The sequence below is a fragment of the Capricornis sumatraensis genome, chromosome 2, assembly GCF_032405125.1.
Source record: "Capricornis sumatraensis isolate serow.1 chromosome 2, serow.2, whole genome shotgun sequence".
Classification (NCBI taxonomy): domain Eukaryota; kingdom Metazoa; phylum Chordata; class Mammalia; order Artiodactyla; family Bovidae; genus Capricornis; species Capricornis sumatraensis.
Window position 1 is genome coordinate 121,628,119 of NC_091070.1, and position 13,285 is coordinate 121,641,403.

Below are 13,285 nucleotides of genomic sequence, written 5' to 3' on the forward strand. Positions count from 1 at the left end.
GTCCCATCCAGACTTCTAATTTGGTGGAGCTTGGGTTCACACACATTTCCCTCCCCTTTCTTTTCTGCAGGTCAGAGGAGAAACATTGGTATTTGAGGCAAAAGGTTTCAATTTCCCCCAGTGAGTAAACTCTTTAGATATAAAATTTATTTAATCATAAAGGATTTATCTTTCTTCAACACAAATGCACACATTAAAAGTTAAAAAAAAAAAGAGACATATATTTACACAAATTAGAAACTACAGTCTTAGGTCCTGGATTAGGGGTCTAGAGGATGGACAGCAGGAGCAACTGGAGGATGGCTTCTCATCTGTTCCAGGTGTCCTGTGGTCATCTCTCTGGTCAAGATGGGTAGACCAGGAGGGGAAGGGGCACAGCTACAGTTTGATGGCAGAGTTACTAGCAAATTGTGATAATGAGACCCCTCTACAGATAGTTTCTGATGATTACCAGGGATGACAGGAGATGCTGCTGTAGATGGAACTGGAGTGATTGGGGCTGAGTAAGTCAAGGGCTGTACTCCATGCTGGAGGAAAAGAATGACACCAATGCTGGTTCCAGTGCCTAAAGGACCATGGCTAAAGGAGATGGTACCTGGGGAACTGAGAGGGGGATTGCAAATTGGAGTAGTGTGGATCCAAGTGAGGTTCATAGCTGGCCATTCGGTGAGGTGCCAAGGCTGCTTTGGTTTTAATACTAGCTGTCCTAGCTGTGACTGGTCCATCTTTTCCATGGAAGGTGCAGGAGAGGAAGCAGCTGGATAACTGTGGTGGCTTGGAAAATACTAGGGAGGGGGAAGAAAAGAGAAAAAATTTATGTGAGAAAGCTTTCAAATTAATTCCACCTGGCTGCTTAAATCTTGATTTTCCTTGGGAACTCTGTAATGCTAACATACCTTGCTTTATGCAATAGATAATTTCCTGCCAGGCCATGAATAAGTGAAAGTTTTAGTAACCAAATTCTTGAAGGCCTACTATATATACCACACCCTATATAGCACTGGCTATTCAGACATATAAGGGCTTCCCTGGTGGCTCAGTGGTAGAGAATCTGCCTGCCAATGCAGGAGATGCAGGTTTGATCCCTGGGTTGGGAAGATGCCCTGGAAAAGGAAATGGCAACCAACTCTAGTATTCTTGCCTGGCAAACCCATGGACAGAGGAGCTTGTCCAGCTACAGTCCAGACATAACTTAGCAACTAAACAACAATTCAGACATATACAAAATAAAACTAACAGTCTCACAAATTTTCACTCTTTATAAACAAATTCATTTTAGAACGTCTTTCTGATGTTTTTAATTGGAATCATCATTTTCCAATTTCTTTAAGTTCTAATTTTCTATGTTGAGTTCCTTAAGAACTGCGACCATTCCTCAAAACCCATGTTTCCAGAGGGATACAAGGATCCTTGGGTAGGAATTAAAAAGAGAGGAAAAGCGGTTTAGGGGCAGCAGAGGAGAAAAGACTTTCATAGACAAGCTGTGGAACCTCCCTGCATGATTCATTTGGCCAGGTAAACAGTCTTCTGTATCTATACAGAAAGCAGATAAGCTGCAAGATGCGGTATGGGGTTAAACTCCATAGAGTTCTTAGAAATGACCCAAACAAATGGAACCAAAAAACATCTAGAAATCAGACTATGAAGGAATCTAGGCACTCTCTTCCTTGAAAAGAAACTTACTGAAAAGATGAAAAGACCCAGAAGAAAATGGGAGAGGGAGCCCCTTTCTGTATGTACACTTCATTTCTTTGGTTATTTCCCCACCTTTTCCTCAGATAATAACTTCTCACCTTGGTCAGCTGGTGTCTGCTACTACCCAATGATGACTTCTGGGCAGCTATATGAGGAAACCAAGTCTTTAACATTCCTTCCACCTGTAACAGAGTTCCTAGATAACGCTCTCTGTGAGGGAAAGTAAAAAAAAAAAAAAGGCCATTAGGTGTAAAAAAAGCCACAGAACAGGATTGGAAATACCACTTTATGAGAAGAGAAAAGAAGCAAAGGGGACTTACCCCATCTGTGGCTTCTTCAAAACTCCTAAGATACGCTGGATCCTGTCCATTGCCACGCTCTGCTGGAAAGTGCTCAATCCTGGGGTTAGGAGAGAGAAGATGAGATCAAGGATTGAGATTCAAGAATTTAGTGAGCGAAAGGAAAGACAGAAGGGAGTTAAAATCGATTCACCTAAGGAAATTGTCACAGGAGAAAACAGGAATCATCTAGGCCCCAAAGACTTAAGAGAAATACACATTTAAAACACATGTGGAGACAGAGACAGATCTGAACCTAGCTCAAATGAATGCAACTAATCAGATAATTACCTCTCTCAAATCGACCCATCTTCAGCCCCTTCAGTAGGTCTGTGAGAGGGGGTATGAATCCTTGGAGCTCTTTACACTGTAGGGAAACAGGACAAATGGTATGAGAAGACCAAGAATTGCCCACACCAGTACTTATTTTTCCATCCGACCTGGGAGCCAATACTCTCCTTGTGGGGTCCTTATCAACCAAATGAATACTAAGCCACTCTGGTCCCGTTTCCTTTTCCCAGCTTTCTCTTACCTTCTGAGCAAAGAGCAGGTCTCCTTCTGTGGTACAACCCTGGATGTTTATACAGGTCTCCAATTCACCATCTCTTGATCTTTTGACCCCAGATCCTGACATAGAAGAAGCCAAGCCCCGCTGTTTCGAGTGAGATGCTATATGTTGGTTACTGGAAGCCTTGGGTCGTTGCCTGCAGCGGATAGGACCAGGGCTGGGCCGAGAACCTTCCTTCTGCCCAACAGTGTCTGGCTTGGGGCCATGAGCCCACTTGTCCTCCCCCTCACTATCGGAGGGGGAGCCAAAGTCACTGTTCACTGGGGAGGTGGAAAAAGAGGACGAAAGAGAGTAGGAAGAATAGGAAGAAACGCTAGATGGAGAATCCATAGGTTCAGAAGCAGGGTCTGGAGAGCAGCTCCCGGAGTACCCAAAGATCGGGACCTGCAACCGAAGAGCAAAGCGAGGGAGTCTGAAACCAGAATCTGAGGATTGGGAAACGGACTGAGAGACTAGGGTGTACTGTATACGGTAATAACATCTCTTCTGTCCCTTCCCAATATTAATCTTGTCTCGGGCACAACAGAAAAAGTCATCTTCCCCACCTTTCCCCCCTCCACTAAGAACCCGGATTGCCTTTGTGCCCTCTGCGGAGCAGCTCTTAGCCTGACACAGACTGTTCTTTCTTCCCTCAGTTCAGAGTAAATGACATGATATGATCCCTTTCTCCGGTTCTCCTTTCTGGTCTCATCCTGACCCCGTAGCGAGCCTCTCTACCTGAGCTCACTCCACCAGCAAGCCAGAAATCTGCTGCACTTGAACCCACCTAGGGACCCTGTAGGAAACTCCCGCCTCTTCCCAACCTTTCCGATCGCCATCCCTGCACCGGACCACTTCCAGTCGCACCTGCCACGTGATGCGAATCCTTGCTATACCAATATCTGCAACGAGTCCCTAGGCCCACTCCCACCGGGTCTGATCCGCCCGCGCGGATCGCTCCCCGGCGTCAGAGTCTCCTCACCTGTGTCAGTCGGTTCAGTTCAGGCTGTCTGCAGCTCCTACTCAGACTCTCGAGTCTCGGCTACCCACCTCAGGCTCCCTCCCACTGGGTCCCGCCCCTTCCCCCTCCGGGACACGTGCAGCTCCGCACGTGCCTTCCCCCTGCTTACACAGACCTCGCACCCTCATTGGTTGTGTACCCGGTGACACGTGACTCTCGTTATTGAAGTTCACATCCCATTTGCTACAGCATACAGGGGTTCGGCCAATAAAGCGGCTGTCGGGGGACGATTGGTTGGATGGTAAGTATTCTGTGCTCCGCCCCTACATGCGGCTAGCAAGGAGGACCCGGTGATGAGGAAAGGAGGAGGATGGAAAAAGTGGAAAAGAAGGGAGGGGAGAAAAAGGGCGGAGCCCGTGGCCTTAAATAGGATGGTGGTGTGCCGAAGCCGCGCGGTTGGAGTGTGCAGACTAGTAGTGTGATCTGAGGCGTGAGCCTTGCCGTGTGGGACTCTTGGTTTTTCCTTGGTAACCGACCCCTGTCCCCCCTCTTTCAGCGCCTCCGCTCACAAGTGCAGCACGTGGAACCCGTCAGCGACTTGCGTCTGCAACGTGTGTGAGAACATGGACGTGTGCCACTGTGTATCCGCCTCCTCCCCCCCTCCGCTCTCCGTGGCCCAGCCCTCGTGACTCCCCGGTCTCTGTTTCACTCTCCCCTCCTCCTCCTTATCCTACAAGTTGGGTGCCTCCTGCCCTGTTGGGTGAGGAGGGTGGGGACTTCTGCCGAGAACACCGCGTCCTCTCCCCGGCTCCCACTGGGGCGGCTCCTCCAGCCCTTTCCTTACATAACCCGCCACACACGTTACCAGCTCGGATGCCAGCCCGCCATCAGTCTAGAGGTCAAAGCCCAGCCGGGTTGTTCCTGACTTCTACCCGGGTTCCTCAGGCCTTGTACCCTTAATTCTATTTTATTTAGCACAAGGAATGGGGAGGCGGGTAGGTCTCTGATTTCCTAGATTATGCCTTTGTTCAGCTTTAGTTTCTTCATTGGTCCTCAGGAGATTTGAAGAAAGGAGGGTGGCAGACTCCGGAGTTTACTATTCACTGCCCCTTGCAGTTTTTTTTTTTTTTTTTTGCTTTGCTGCACCACCGGGAGGCTTGCAGGATATCAGTTCCCCAACCAGGGGCTGAACCCGGGCAACAGCAGTGAAAGCTCGGAGTACTAACCACTAAGCAACCAGGGAACTCCCCTTGCAGTATTGAGAGCACTGTGAAGAGAAGGGGAAGGGACTCAGGGACTGTGGGCTGATTAAAGCTATGACATTGAAGAGACCGCAAGGGGGCAGCCTAGTTCTGATTAGGGTCGCAAGGATAAAGGGGGGGAAAAATTTTAAGTTTGTCCTTGCATGCCCTAATTACTAACTGAAAAAGGTACATAGAGGCGGGGGTGGGGGGTAGGGGTGGGGAGAGTAAGTAGAAGAGGGTGTGAATTTTTAAAATCTATTCTAAGTAGCTTTTGATGGTTTATGTTTGTTTAACGTGCTTATTTTATAAAAAGGATAAAAGGGTTCTACTGCAACTTTCTCCAAGCATATTGTTTCAATACTGTATATGTTAAGGTAAAACGGTAGAATTAGAGGGAATTATAGGCTGTGAATAAACCTGTTTGTGGGTGCTTTTCTCTGTTCTTCCCAAAATTTAAGTTCCACCCCCCTCCCCACGGTCCTAATAATTCCCTCTAAGTCTGCTGTCACCTAACTCCACAGATGGTGACTGCAGCCATGAAATTAAAAGACGCTTACTCCTTGGAAGGAAAGTTATGACCAACCTAGATAGCATATTCAAAAGCAGAGATATTACTTTGCCAACAAAGGTCTGTCTAGTCAAGGCTATGGTTTTTCCATTGGTCATGTATGGATGTGAGAGTTGGACTGTGAAGAAAGCTGAGCACCAAAGAATTGATGCTTTTGAAGTGTGGTGTTGGAGAAGACTCTTGAGAGTCCCTTGGACTGCAAGGAGATCCAACCAGTCCATCCTAAAGGAGACCAGTCCTGGGTGTTCACTGGAAGGACTGATGCTGAAGCTGAAACTCCAATACTTCACTCCTCATGTGTAGAGTTGACTCACTGGAAAAGATGCTGATGCTGGGAGGGATTGGGGGCAGGAGGAGAAGGGGACAACAGAGGATGAGATGGCTGGATGGCATCACTGACTCGATGCACATAAGTTTGGGTGAACTCCGGGAGTTGATGATGGACAGGGAGGCCTGGGATGCTGTGATTCATGGGGTCACAAAGAGTCGGACATGACTGAGCGGCTGAACTGAATTAAACTCTTGTTTCTAATCCATCCTTCCCACATATCCTGGTGCTCTCTTCAGTGTTGTGGCTTTAGAACTGGCCCTCATAAAGGAGTAGAGAGTAACCAGATTACTTCATTTATTTATTTAATCTTCCACTCTCTTCTTCCCAAATCCCCATCAACGAGTCTTCCTTCTCCTAAAAAAAAGGTGGGGAGGAGGTGGTTTGCAGAAAATCAGGGTCAGGGGACTCAGGAAACCTTCCAGGTTCTCCCACCTCTATGGAAACTGCCCGGATTTTATATTTTGAGCTAGATTTCCTCATGACATCTATTAGATGTGTCCCCCTCCTTCTTTCCTTCCTTCTGCTAAACTTCTTCGTGCCTCTTATTGTGGTTACCAACTTAAATTCCTTCCTTTCCTCCACTGTCTCTCCCCTACATTAGGGAACCATTCCTGCCCCTGCTTCTGAACTTCAGCCTCTCAACTGTCAGGTTGCAGGGCCCCTCCCATTTTGCCCTCTGGCACCTGCAGAACCTTAAACCAGACCAGGCTGAAACCAGCTCTGATTCCTCAAGGCAGACTGGAAATGGAGAAGTTTCTTATCCCTTCCACCTGCTTCTGCTCTAAGAGGTCCTGAAATCATCCCAGTTCAGAAAAAGTAATGACTCTTATTACAAAGGCCTTTGCCTCAACATCTCCTAAACCTCCTTAAAGTTGGCTAAGCTTTTTCTAAATGTGATCCCTCTTCCTTTAAGCAGCTGAGAATTGACCAGGCTGGGAACACTAGCTGGAGATACTGGTAAAACTTCAAAACTCCCCCAAGGCCAGTGACTGCACTCTTACCTTTTACAGGAAATACATCATCCCCTGAACGAGGGCCCAGGACAGAAGGAGTGGACCAGGACTCTGCAGACCGGATACAGCGTCGTTCAGATCTGGACTCTGCTAAAATACAGACATCCCCTCATAGTAGGCTAGTATCATCCTTCCCGCCACCCAGCTCCCACTCTGGAAAGATAACCATCTCTTTACGCCAACCTCTGTCTTCTTTCCTCTGAGCTTAGAGAAAGATCCAGCTCTCCTCCCCATCACTATAAGAAGTCCTTTCCCCTGTGCCTTTCAGCCATTCCTGACCATACTAGGGAGGCCTGACTCCATTCAGTGACATGTTTTTTGTTTCTTAACCTATGCACATGATGCTGTGCTAGGTGCCATATTAGTCACTCAGTAGTGTCCGACTGTGCAACCCCATCGACTATAGCCTGCCAAGCTCCTTGGAATTTTTAAGAATACTTAAGTAGATAATCATTCCCTTCTCCATAGGATCTTCCTGACCCACGGATTGAACCTGGGTCTCCTGCATTGCAGGCAGATTCTTTACTGTCTGAGGCACCAGGTTCAGGCACAGGTGCCATGTGTGCTAAGTCACTTCAGCTGGGTCTAACTTTGAGACCCTATGAACTGTAGCCCACCAGGCTCTTCTGTCCATGGGATTTTCCAGGCATGAATATTGGAATGGGTTGCTGTGCCCTTCTGCAGGGAATCTTCCTGTCCCAGGGAGACCCAAGCCTGGGTCTCCTGTGGCTCCTGCATTGCAGGCAGATTCTTTACCGTTGAGCCACTGGGGAAGCCCGCATAGGGGGATATAAATATGATTAAGACATCGGTCCTACCCTCACAGAGTTTACAATCTAAAGGGAGCCTGCTGCTGCCAAGTCGCTTCAGTCGTGTCCAACTCTGCAACCCCATAGACAGCAGCCCACCAGGTTCCTCCGTCCCTGGGATTCTCCCTGCAAGAATACTTGAGTGGGTTGCCATTTCTGTCTCCAATGCATGCATGCATGTTAAGTCGCTTCAGTCGTGTCCGACTCTGTGCAACCATTTTCCCAGGCAGCCCACCAGGCTCCTCTGTCCACAGGATTCTTCAAGCAAGAATACTGAAGTGGGTTGCCATTTCCTTCTCCGAAAGGGAGCCTACTATATACTTTAAAATATTTATCTGTCCTTGTCGGTCATCAGCTTTCCATTCCTACCGATTCCTCCCATCTATGTACAACTGTCTTCAGACTGCACTTTGGTTCTGTGGCCCTTTCTAGCTGTTGCTCCTCTCTTTCTCTCCTTGGCTGCACCTCATGGCATGGGGGATCTTAGTTCCCCAGCCATGGATTGAACCCATGCCCCTGCATTGGAAGCATAGAGTCTTAACTGCTGGACTTTCAAGGAAGTCCTCTGCTTCTTTTTTCATTACCAGATTTCTCATCTAGTTGGTCTATCCTCTCCCTCCACTTCCTCACAATATATTTCCTCTCTAATGCCACAGAAAGTAGTTTTTGGTACAACCACTCAGTTGAAACTGCTTTCTCTGTGGTTATCGATGACCTCCTTCTCCTTGGCTTATTGGTAGCTTTTGACTGATTATATTAAACTTTCTCTTATATAATACAAATTTGGCTATCTACCTTCCTCTCCAATCAATTTGTTTCCTTTTCCTTGGTTGATTCCTCTCCTACTAACTAAAGGCACAGTCATCGGCCTTTCTGTATTCTGTAAATACTGGATCTACTGAGCTTGTCTGCATTCATAACTTTGCACTTAAGAGCTGGAGCACGGACTTAATTCAGCTACCTTTAGAACACCCTCATAGGCTGTGCAGAGAAGGCAATGGCACTCACTCCAGTACTCTTGCCTGGAGAATCCTATGGACAGAGAAGCCTGGTAGGCTGCTGTCCATGGAGTAGCTAAGAGTCGAACACGACTGAGCGACTTCACCTTCACTTTTCACTTTCATGCATTGGAGAAGGAAATGGCAACCCACTCCAATGCTCTTGCCTGGAGAATCCCAGGGACAGGGGAGCCTGGTGGGCTGCCATCTATGGGGTCGCACAGAGTTGGCCATGGCTGAAGCGACGTAGCAGCAGCCTCATAGGCTGTGACCGTAAATTCAACTTGGCCAATACCAAATTTATAACTTCCCCCCTAAATCACTCTGATCACTATGATCTCTAATCACAGTTCCCATTTCAGTCAACCATTTTCCCAGATGCCCATATTTAAAACTTAAAGTTATTTTTTAAACTCAAGTTATTTTAACTCTCCTCTTATTTATTGCTCATGTGAAATTATCACCAAAGCAAGGCATTTTCTTCAGTGTTTATTTTTCTCTGCTCCATTAAAAATGCCACTTCTGGGGCTTTCCTGATGGCTCAGTGGCAAAGAATCCACCTGTCAATGCAGGAGACATGGGTTCGATCCCTGATCCAGGAAGATCCCACATGCCTTGGAGCAACTAAGCCCGTGGGCCACAACAACTGAGCCTGTGCTCAGGAGCCCAGGAGCTGCAACTACTGAAGCCTGCTTGCCCTAGAGCCTGTGCTCCGCAACAAGGGAAGCCACGGAAGGAGAAGCCCTGGCAGCAATGAAGACTCAGCACAGCCAAGAATAAATAAATAAACAAACAAACATAATCTCACTTCCCTCATCCAGACCTTTAATGGATGCAAATCTCATTAATTTCGCTCCAGTCCATTGCATCCTTCATACGACCAGATAAAGCATTTTTCAAAAATACCACTTTCATTGTGCATTTAGCACATGGGAGAACATACTAGGCCCCCTATTGTTTATAAATCTGAAATTTACCTTGACACTTCAAACTCTGTAATTTGGCCCTGTGTTCCCATATGTGAAATTACCAAGCAAATACGTGTAGCCTTGAACATTTTATTTGTTAATTTCCTATTGTTCCTTTTCATATACCATCTCCTTCAATCAACCTCAACCACTAAATATACCCTTCTTGTTCTATCCTCCTTGTCTGTGCAGCTCTTTCACTCTTGGAAGAACTAATCTTCCGAATTGCTTTCAACCTTTTATAACTTACTGCCAATCAAAAGCTCACCTATTCTTCAAAGAAGTATCTCAAGCACAGTCATCTTCTGAGAGTCTTGCAGACAACTTCAACCTGTACTAATCTCTCTCCTTCTACCGCCTAAAGCACTTGTTTGTTGTATGCTGTCAAATTTGTATGCAATTTAACACTGTTAAAAACCTTTTCATTTTGTTCCAAATGTTTCATAAGTGTAAACTTGAGTTTTATGAATACTTTGAGGACAATAACATAGATTTCTTTTTCATTAGCAGCAACATCCTTAGCAGCTTTACGCATAGGTTACAAAAACATGGTGGCCAAGTGGTAAAGAATCTGCCTGCCAATGCAGGAGACACAAGAGACACGGGTTCAATCCCTGGGTCGGGAAGATCCCTGGAGAAGGAAATGGCAGCCCACTCCAGTATTTCTTGCCTGGAAAATTCCATGGACAGAGGAGCCTGGCGGGCTACAGTCCACGAAATCTAAAAGAGTTGGACATGACAGAGCACTAGACTCTGTATTTGTATATAAACACATTAAACACTATTAAACTGAAATTTAACTGCACCAACTCTTCTTCCCTGTGTTCTGTATTTAAGGTTAGCATTAAATCTCAGTGAAAGAAATGATGGCCAATCTGAGATGAATACCTGCGTTGTAGTGCTAGTTATTTGGTTCCCCCATCCACCAAAGCTTCCCTCTGCTCCACATCACCAGTCTGGGGATCCATCCAGGGTAAGGGATGTCTGTCTCCCTCCCCCCTTAACCCCAGTCCACTCACTGGTTCCATTGTCACTGGTTTCTCTGTTACAGGCTTCTGATGGTCAGCGCGGTCTGTTTCATAACTAATGGTAGTCTCTGATGCTTCCACCTTCTCATCCAACCTGTTCTGCCCTCCGTAGGATTAGGAAACAGAGTTATCATTGCCTCCGTTCAACATCCTCGTAGATTCTCTATTTAGATTTCTTTTTTACTTCACAACCTCTTCTCCCCTCCAACCTCTCATCCAAGACTTACACATAGTAGGGATCTTTCCTACTTCATGTTTGCATGGATTATGTACCCACCCTGTTCACCAACTCCCTTAACTTAAGGACTGTTCCTCCCTTTCAGTGTCTTAGCAAACCTACTGCATTCTGGCTTCATCCCCCGCTGTGGCTAACAAATTTGTTTCAGATTCACGACCTAGTTTCACTTCACCTAACTAGTTTTTATTCCTGTTCATTATTCACATTTCAACAATGTCTAGTTTCTTTTTAACTGCTACCTATCCCGATCCTCCTAGAAGATCGTGTAGATGTCACTCACCACTGTGTTCTCTGACTCGAACATAGAGTAATCAACAGTGAAGTTCACACCAAAGTCATCTGGGGAGGAGAAAAAAAATAAGTAGTTACAAATCAGAAAGGTAGCACTAGATCCGGAAAAGAGAAGAGGAAGAAATTGTTCAGAATACTTCAGTTTGCTCAAGTTATAAAATTAACTGATATAATATAATTCCACAAACTTTAAGGGCTTCCCAGATGGCACAGTGGTAAAGAATCCGCCTGCCAATGCAGGGGATGCGGGAGACTTGGGTTCATCCCTGGGACAGGAGGATACCCTGGAGTGGGAAATGGCAACCAGGTCTAGTATTCTTGCCTGGAAAATTCCATGGACAGAGGAGCCTGATGGGCTGAAGTCCATGGGGTCGAAAAGAGTCAGACAGGACTGAGCAACTCAGCACTTGCACACAACAAACTCTAATGTTAAAAATGTTTGTGAATGTGTATGCATTTATATTTTCAACCTGATATCCAAAATCATGCAGATTTGAAATTTTTCAAATTATTTCAACCAGTTTCTAAAGGATCACTAGTCTGAGAAATAACATCATGAGTTGGATGGCTTTTGCTCAGAGCCAAATTTCTCTCTGATCTAGTTATGCCATTGCAAAAGGAAAAGTCAGAGTCTCAGAACTGAGTTGCTCCCAAACCTCTCTCCAGCCTGTGAAGGATCAGAACCTTATATGTACTCACCATAGTTGGGGGTGATTGTGTAATAATAGATCACCTGATAATAGTCATCCTCCTCCAGTTCTTCTCCATCCTCATATTCTTGTCCTAGGATAAGGACTAGAGGTCAAGGGGCATCTGGAAAGCTTTAGCAACACAAGGACACCAGAGGTTGACCTCAGCTCTATCAGTATTCTTTGTTTCTGCCTCCCCTCTCTTATCTCCCTGCCTCTGTGCCTCTAAACCCTTCTCAGTCTTCTGGGCTCTTTAATGCTGACAAGGCCCATTACTCTGTGCCCTTTCAATCCGGGAATCCCCAGAACTGAAAATGGGTCCCTTCACATACTGGAACCCAAACGAAGCCTTAAAAACGTAGGAAGCAGAGAGACACCAGAAATTAAGACCTCCAAATCTACTCCTCAGTATTATGCTGCAGACCTACTGTATTTGTGAGAGATCTCTTACCAGTGTCCCTCAAAATTAACTAATGCACACGGCCTTAGGCTTTTGGACTTGGGCGTTAGTTCTCGTTGCAATGCTAACTAGCAGGATATCTCTGAAAAACACAGTTAACACCCACTTTCTTCAGATGAGTCAGACGGACTAAATGATCCATCTGCATTAGTTTTTCTTCCTTCCCAGGATTAAAAATATGTGGCTTTGACAGGACTGAGTCAGGAATTCTAGGCCTCCTGCTAGTTTTCTAAACTCCTTGAATGCGCTCTCTTAACCCCAAGCAGTGACACAACAGTCTGGAGGAAAAGGAAACAATGAGAGCACCTGGAAGACAGGGAACAAAGGAGGGAAGAAGCCAAGCTACTTCTGGGACGCTGTCACAGAAGGCAGCCAGTACTCAGTATTCTAAAGGTCACCCCTCCGGGTCTTTACTAATTCAAGGCTTTTTCTCCAGTTCCCTGGTAGAGAAGATACCCTGACTTCCCTCGATAGTTTCAGACTGCTCCACCTTCAAGGAGTCCGCCTCAGTCCACTCTCACTTCAGTCCTCTCATCTCACTCAAGTCTGTGATGATGGCGAGCTGAGTTCACTCTTGTTAGAACCTCCCCATGTCTGGGGCTCCATCCGCACCAGCTGCCTCTTCTTTGACAGGACTCTGCTCTCCTCCCCATTTCCTGTCTCTAATTTCCAGGTCCTCCCTCTGCCCCTGACATCCAACCGATGGGAGAGTGTTGTCCCTCCTTACTGAACTGCACCTCCTGCCCTCTCATTTGCTTTTCTCCCACCATTTATGGTTTCTCCCCATTTATGATTAGAAGACCTGGCTCAAAAGCCCAGGGAGAGACATGGACTTACCCAGGATGAGTGGCACAGCAAGAATGGCTACAAAGAGGACATCCATTCTGGATTCTGCTCTAGTGCCTTGTAAAAAGGAAGTTACAGCGTTTCCCACCAAACTTACCCCGCCTTCTGCCCTCCTCCAAAGCAGCGAAGGAGCTGCAGCAACTCTTCTCCCATGGGGGGAATTCCCGCCCACTTGCTGCCTGGCTAGGCCATCAGCTACTACCGGTGCAGTCCTCAGTCACAGCGGCCCAGATTAGAGAGACAGAGTGAATTTTGATGGGA

The 13,285-nt window shown here is 46.4% G+C and overlaps 2 protein-coding genes across 3 annotated transcripts; both read right to left on the minus strand.

Annotated features, from left to right (window-relative positions):
• Window positions 1-260: 260 nt before the first annotated feature.
• CIART (circadian associated repressor of transcription) lies at window positions 261-3,008 on the minus strand. Its single transcript, XM_068960439.1, has 5 exons — window positions 2,566-3,008; window positions 2,325-2,400; window positions 2,016-2,094; window positions 1,794-1,905; window positions 261-785 (listed from the first exon to the last, which is right to left on the minus strand). The coding sequence occupies exons 1-5, from the start codon at window positions 2,929-2,931 to the stop codon at window positions 261-263; spliced, it is 1,158 nt and encodes a 385-aa protein (XP_068816540.1). The 5' UTR covers window positions 2,932-3,008.
• A 3,002-nt stretch (window positions 3,009-6,010) lies between these two features.
• On the minus strand, window positions 6,011-13,069 carry C2H1orf54 (chromosome 2 C1orf54 homolog). 2 transcript variants are annotated; one of them, XM_068966285.1, is made up of 6 exons: window positions 13,016-13,069; window positions 11,729-11,812; window positions 11,019-11,077; window positions 10,492-10,599; window positions 6,686-6,787; window positions 6,011-6,038 (listed from the first exon to the last, which is right to left on the minus strand). In XM_068966285.1, exons 1-5 carry the CDS (start codon window positions 13,059-13,061, stop codon window positions 6,689-6,691), a joined length of 396 nt encoding a protein of 131 aa, XP_068822386.1. In that variant the 5' UTR covers window positions 13,062-13,069; the 3' UTR covers window positions 6,011-6,038; window positions 6,686-6,688. The 2 variants fall into 2 exon arrangements, with proteins under 2 accessions (XP_068822386.1, XP_068822387.1); XM_068966286.1 differs by having other exon boundaries at window positions 6,026-6,038; window positions 6,686-6,784.
• Window positions 13,070-13,285: the final 216 nt, after the last annotated feature.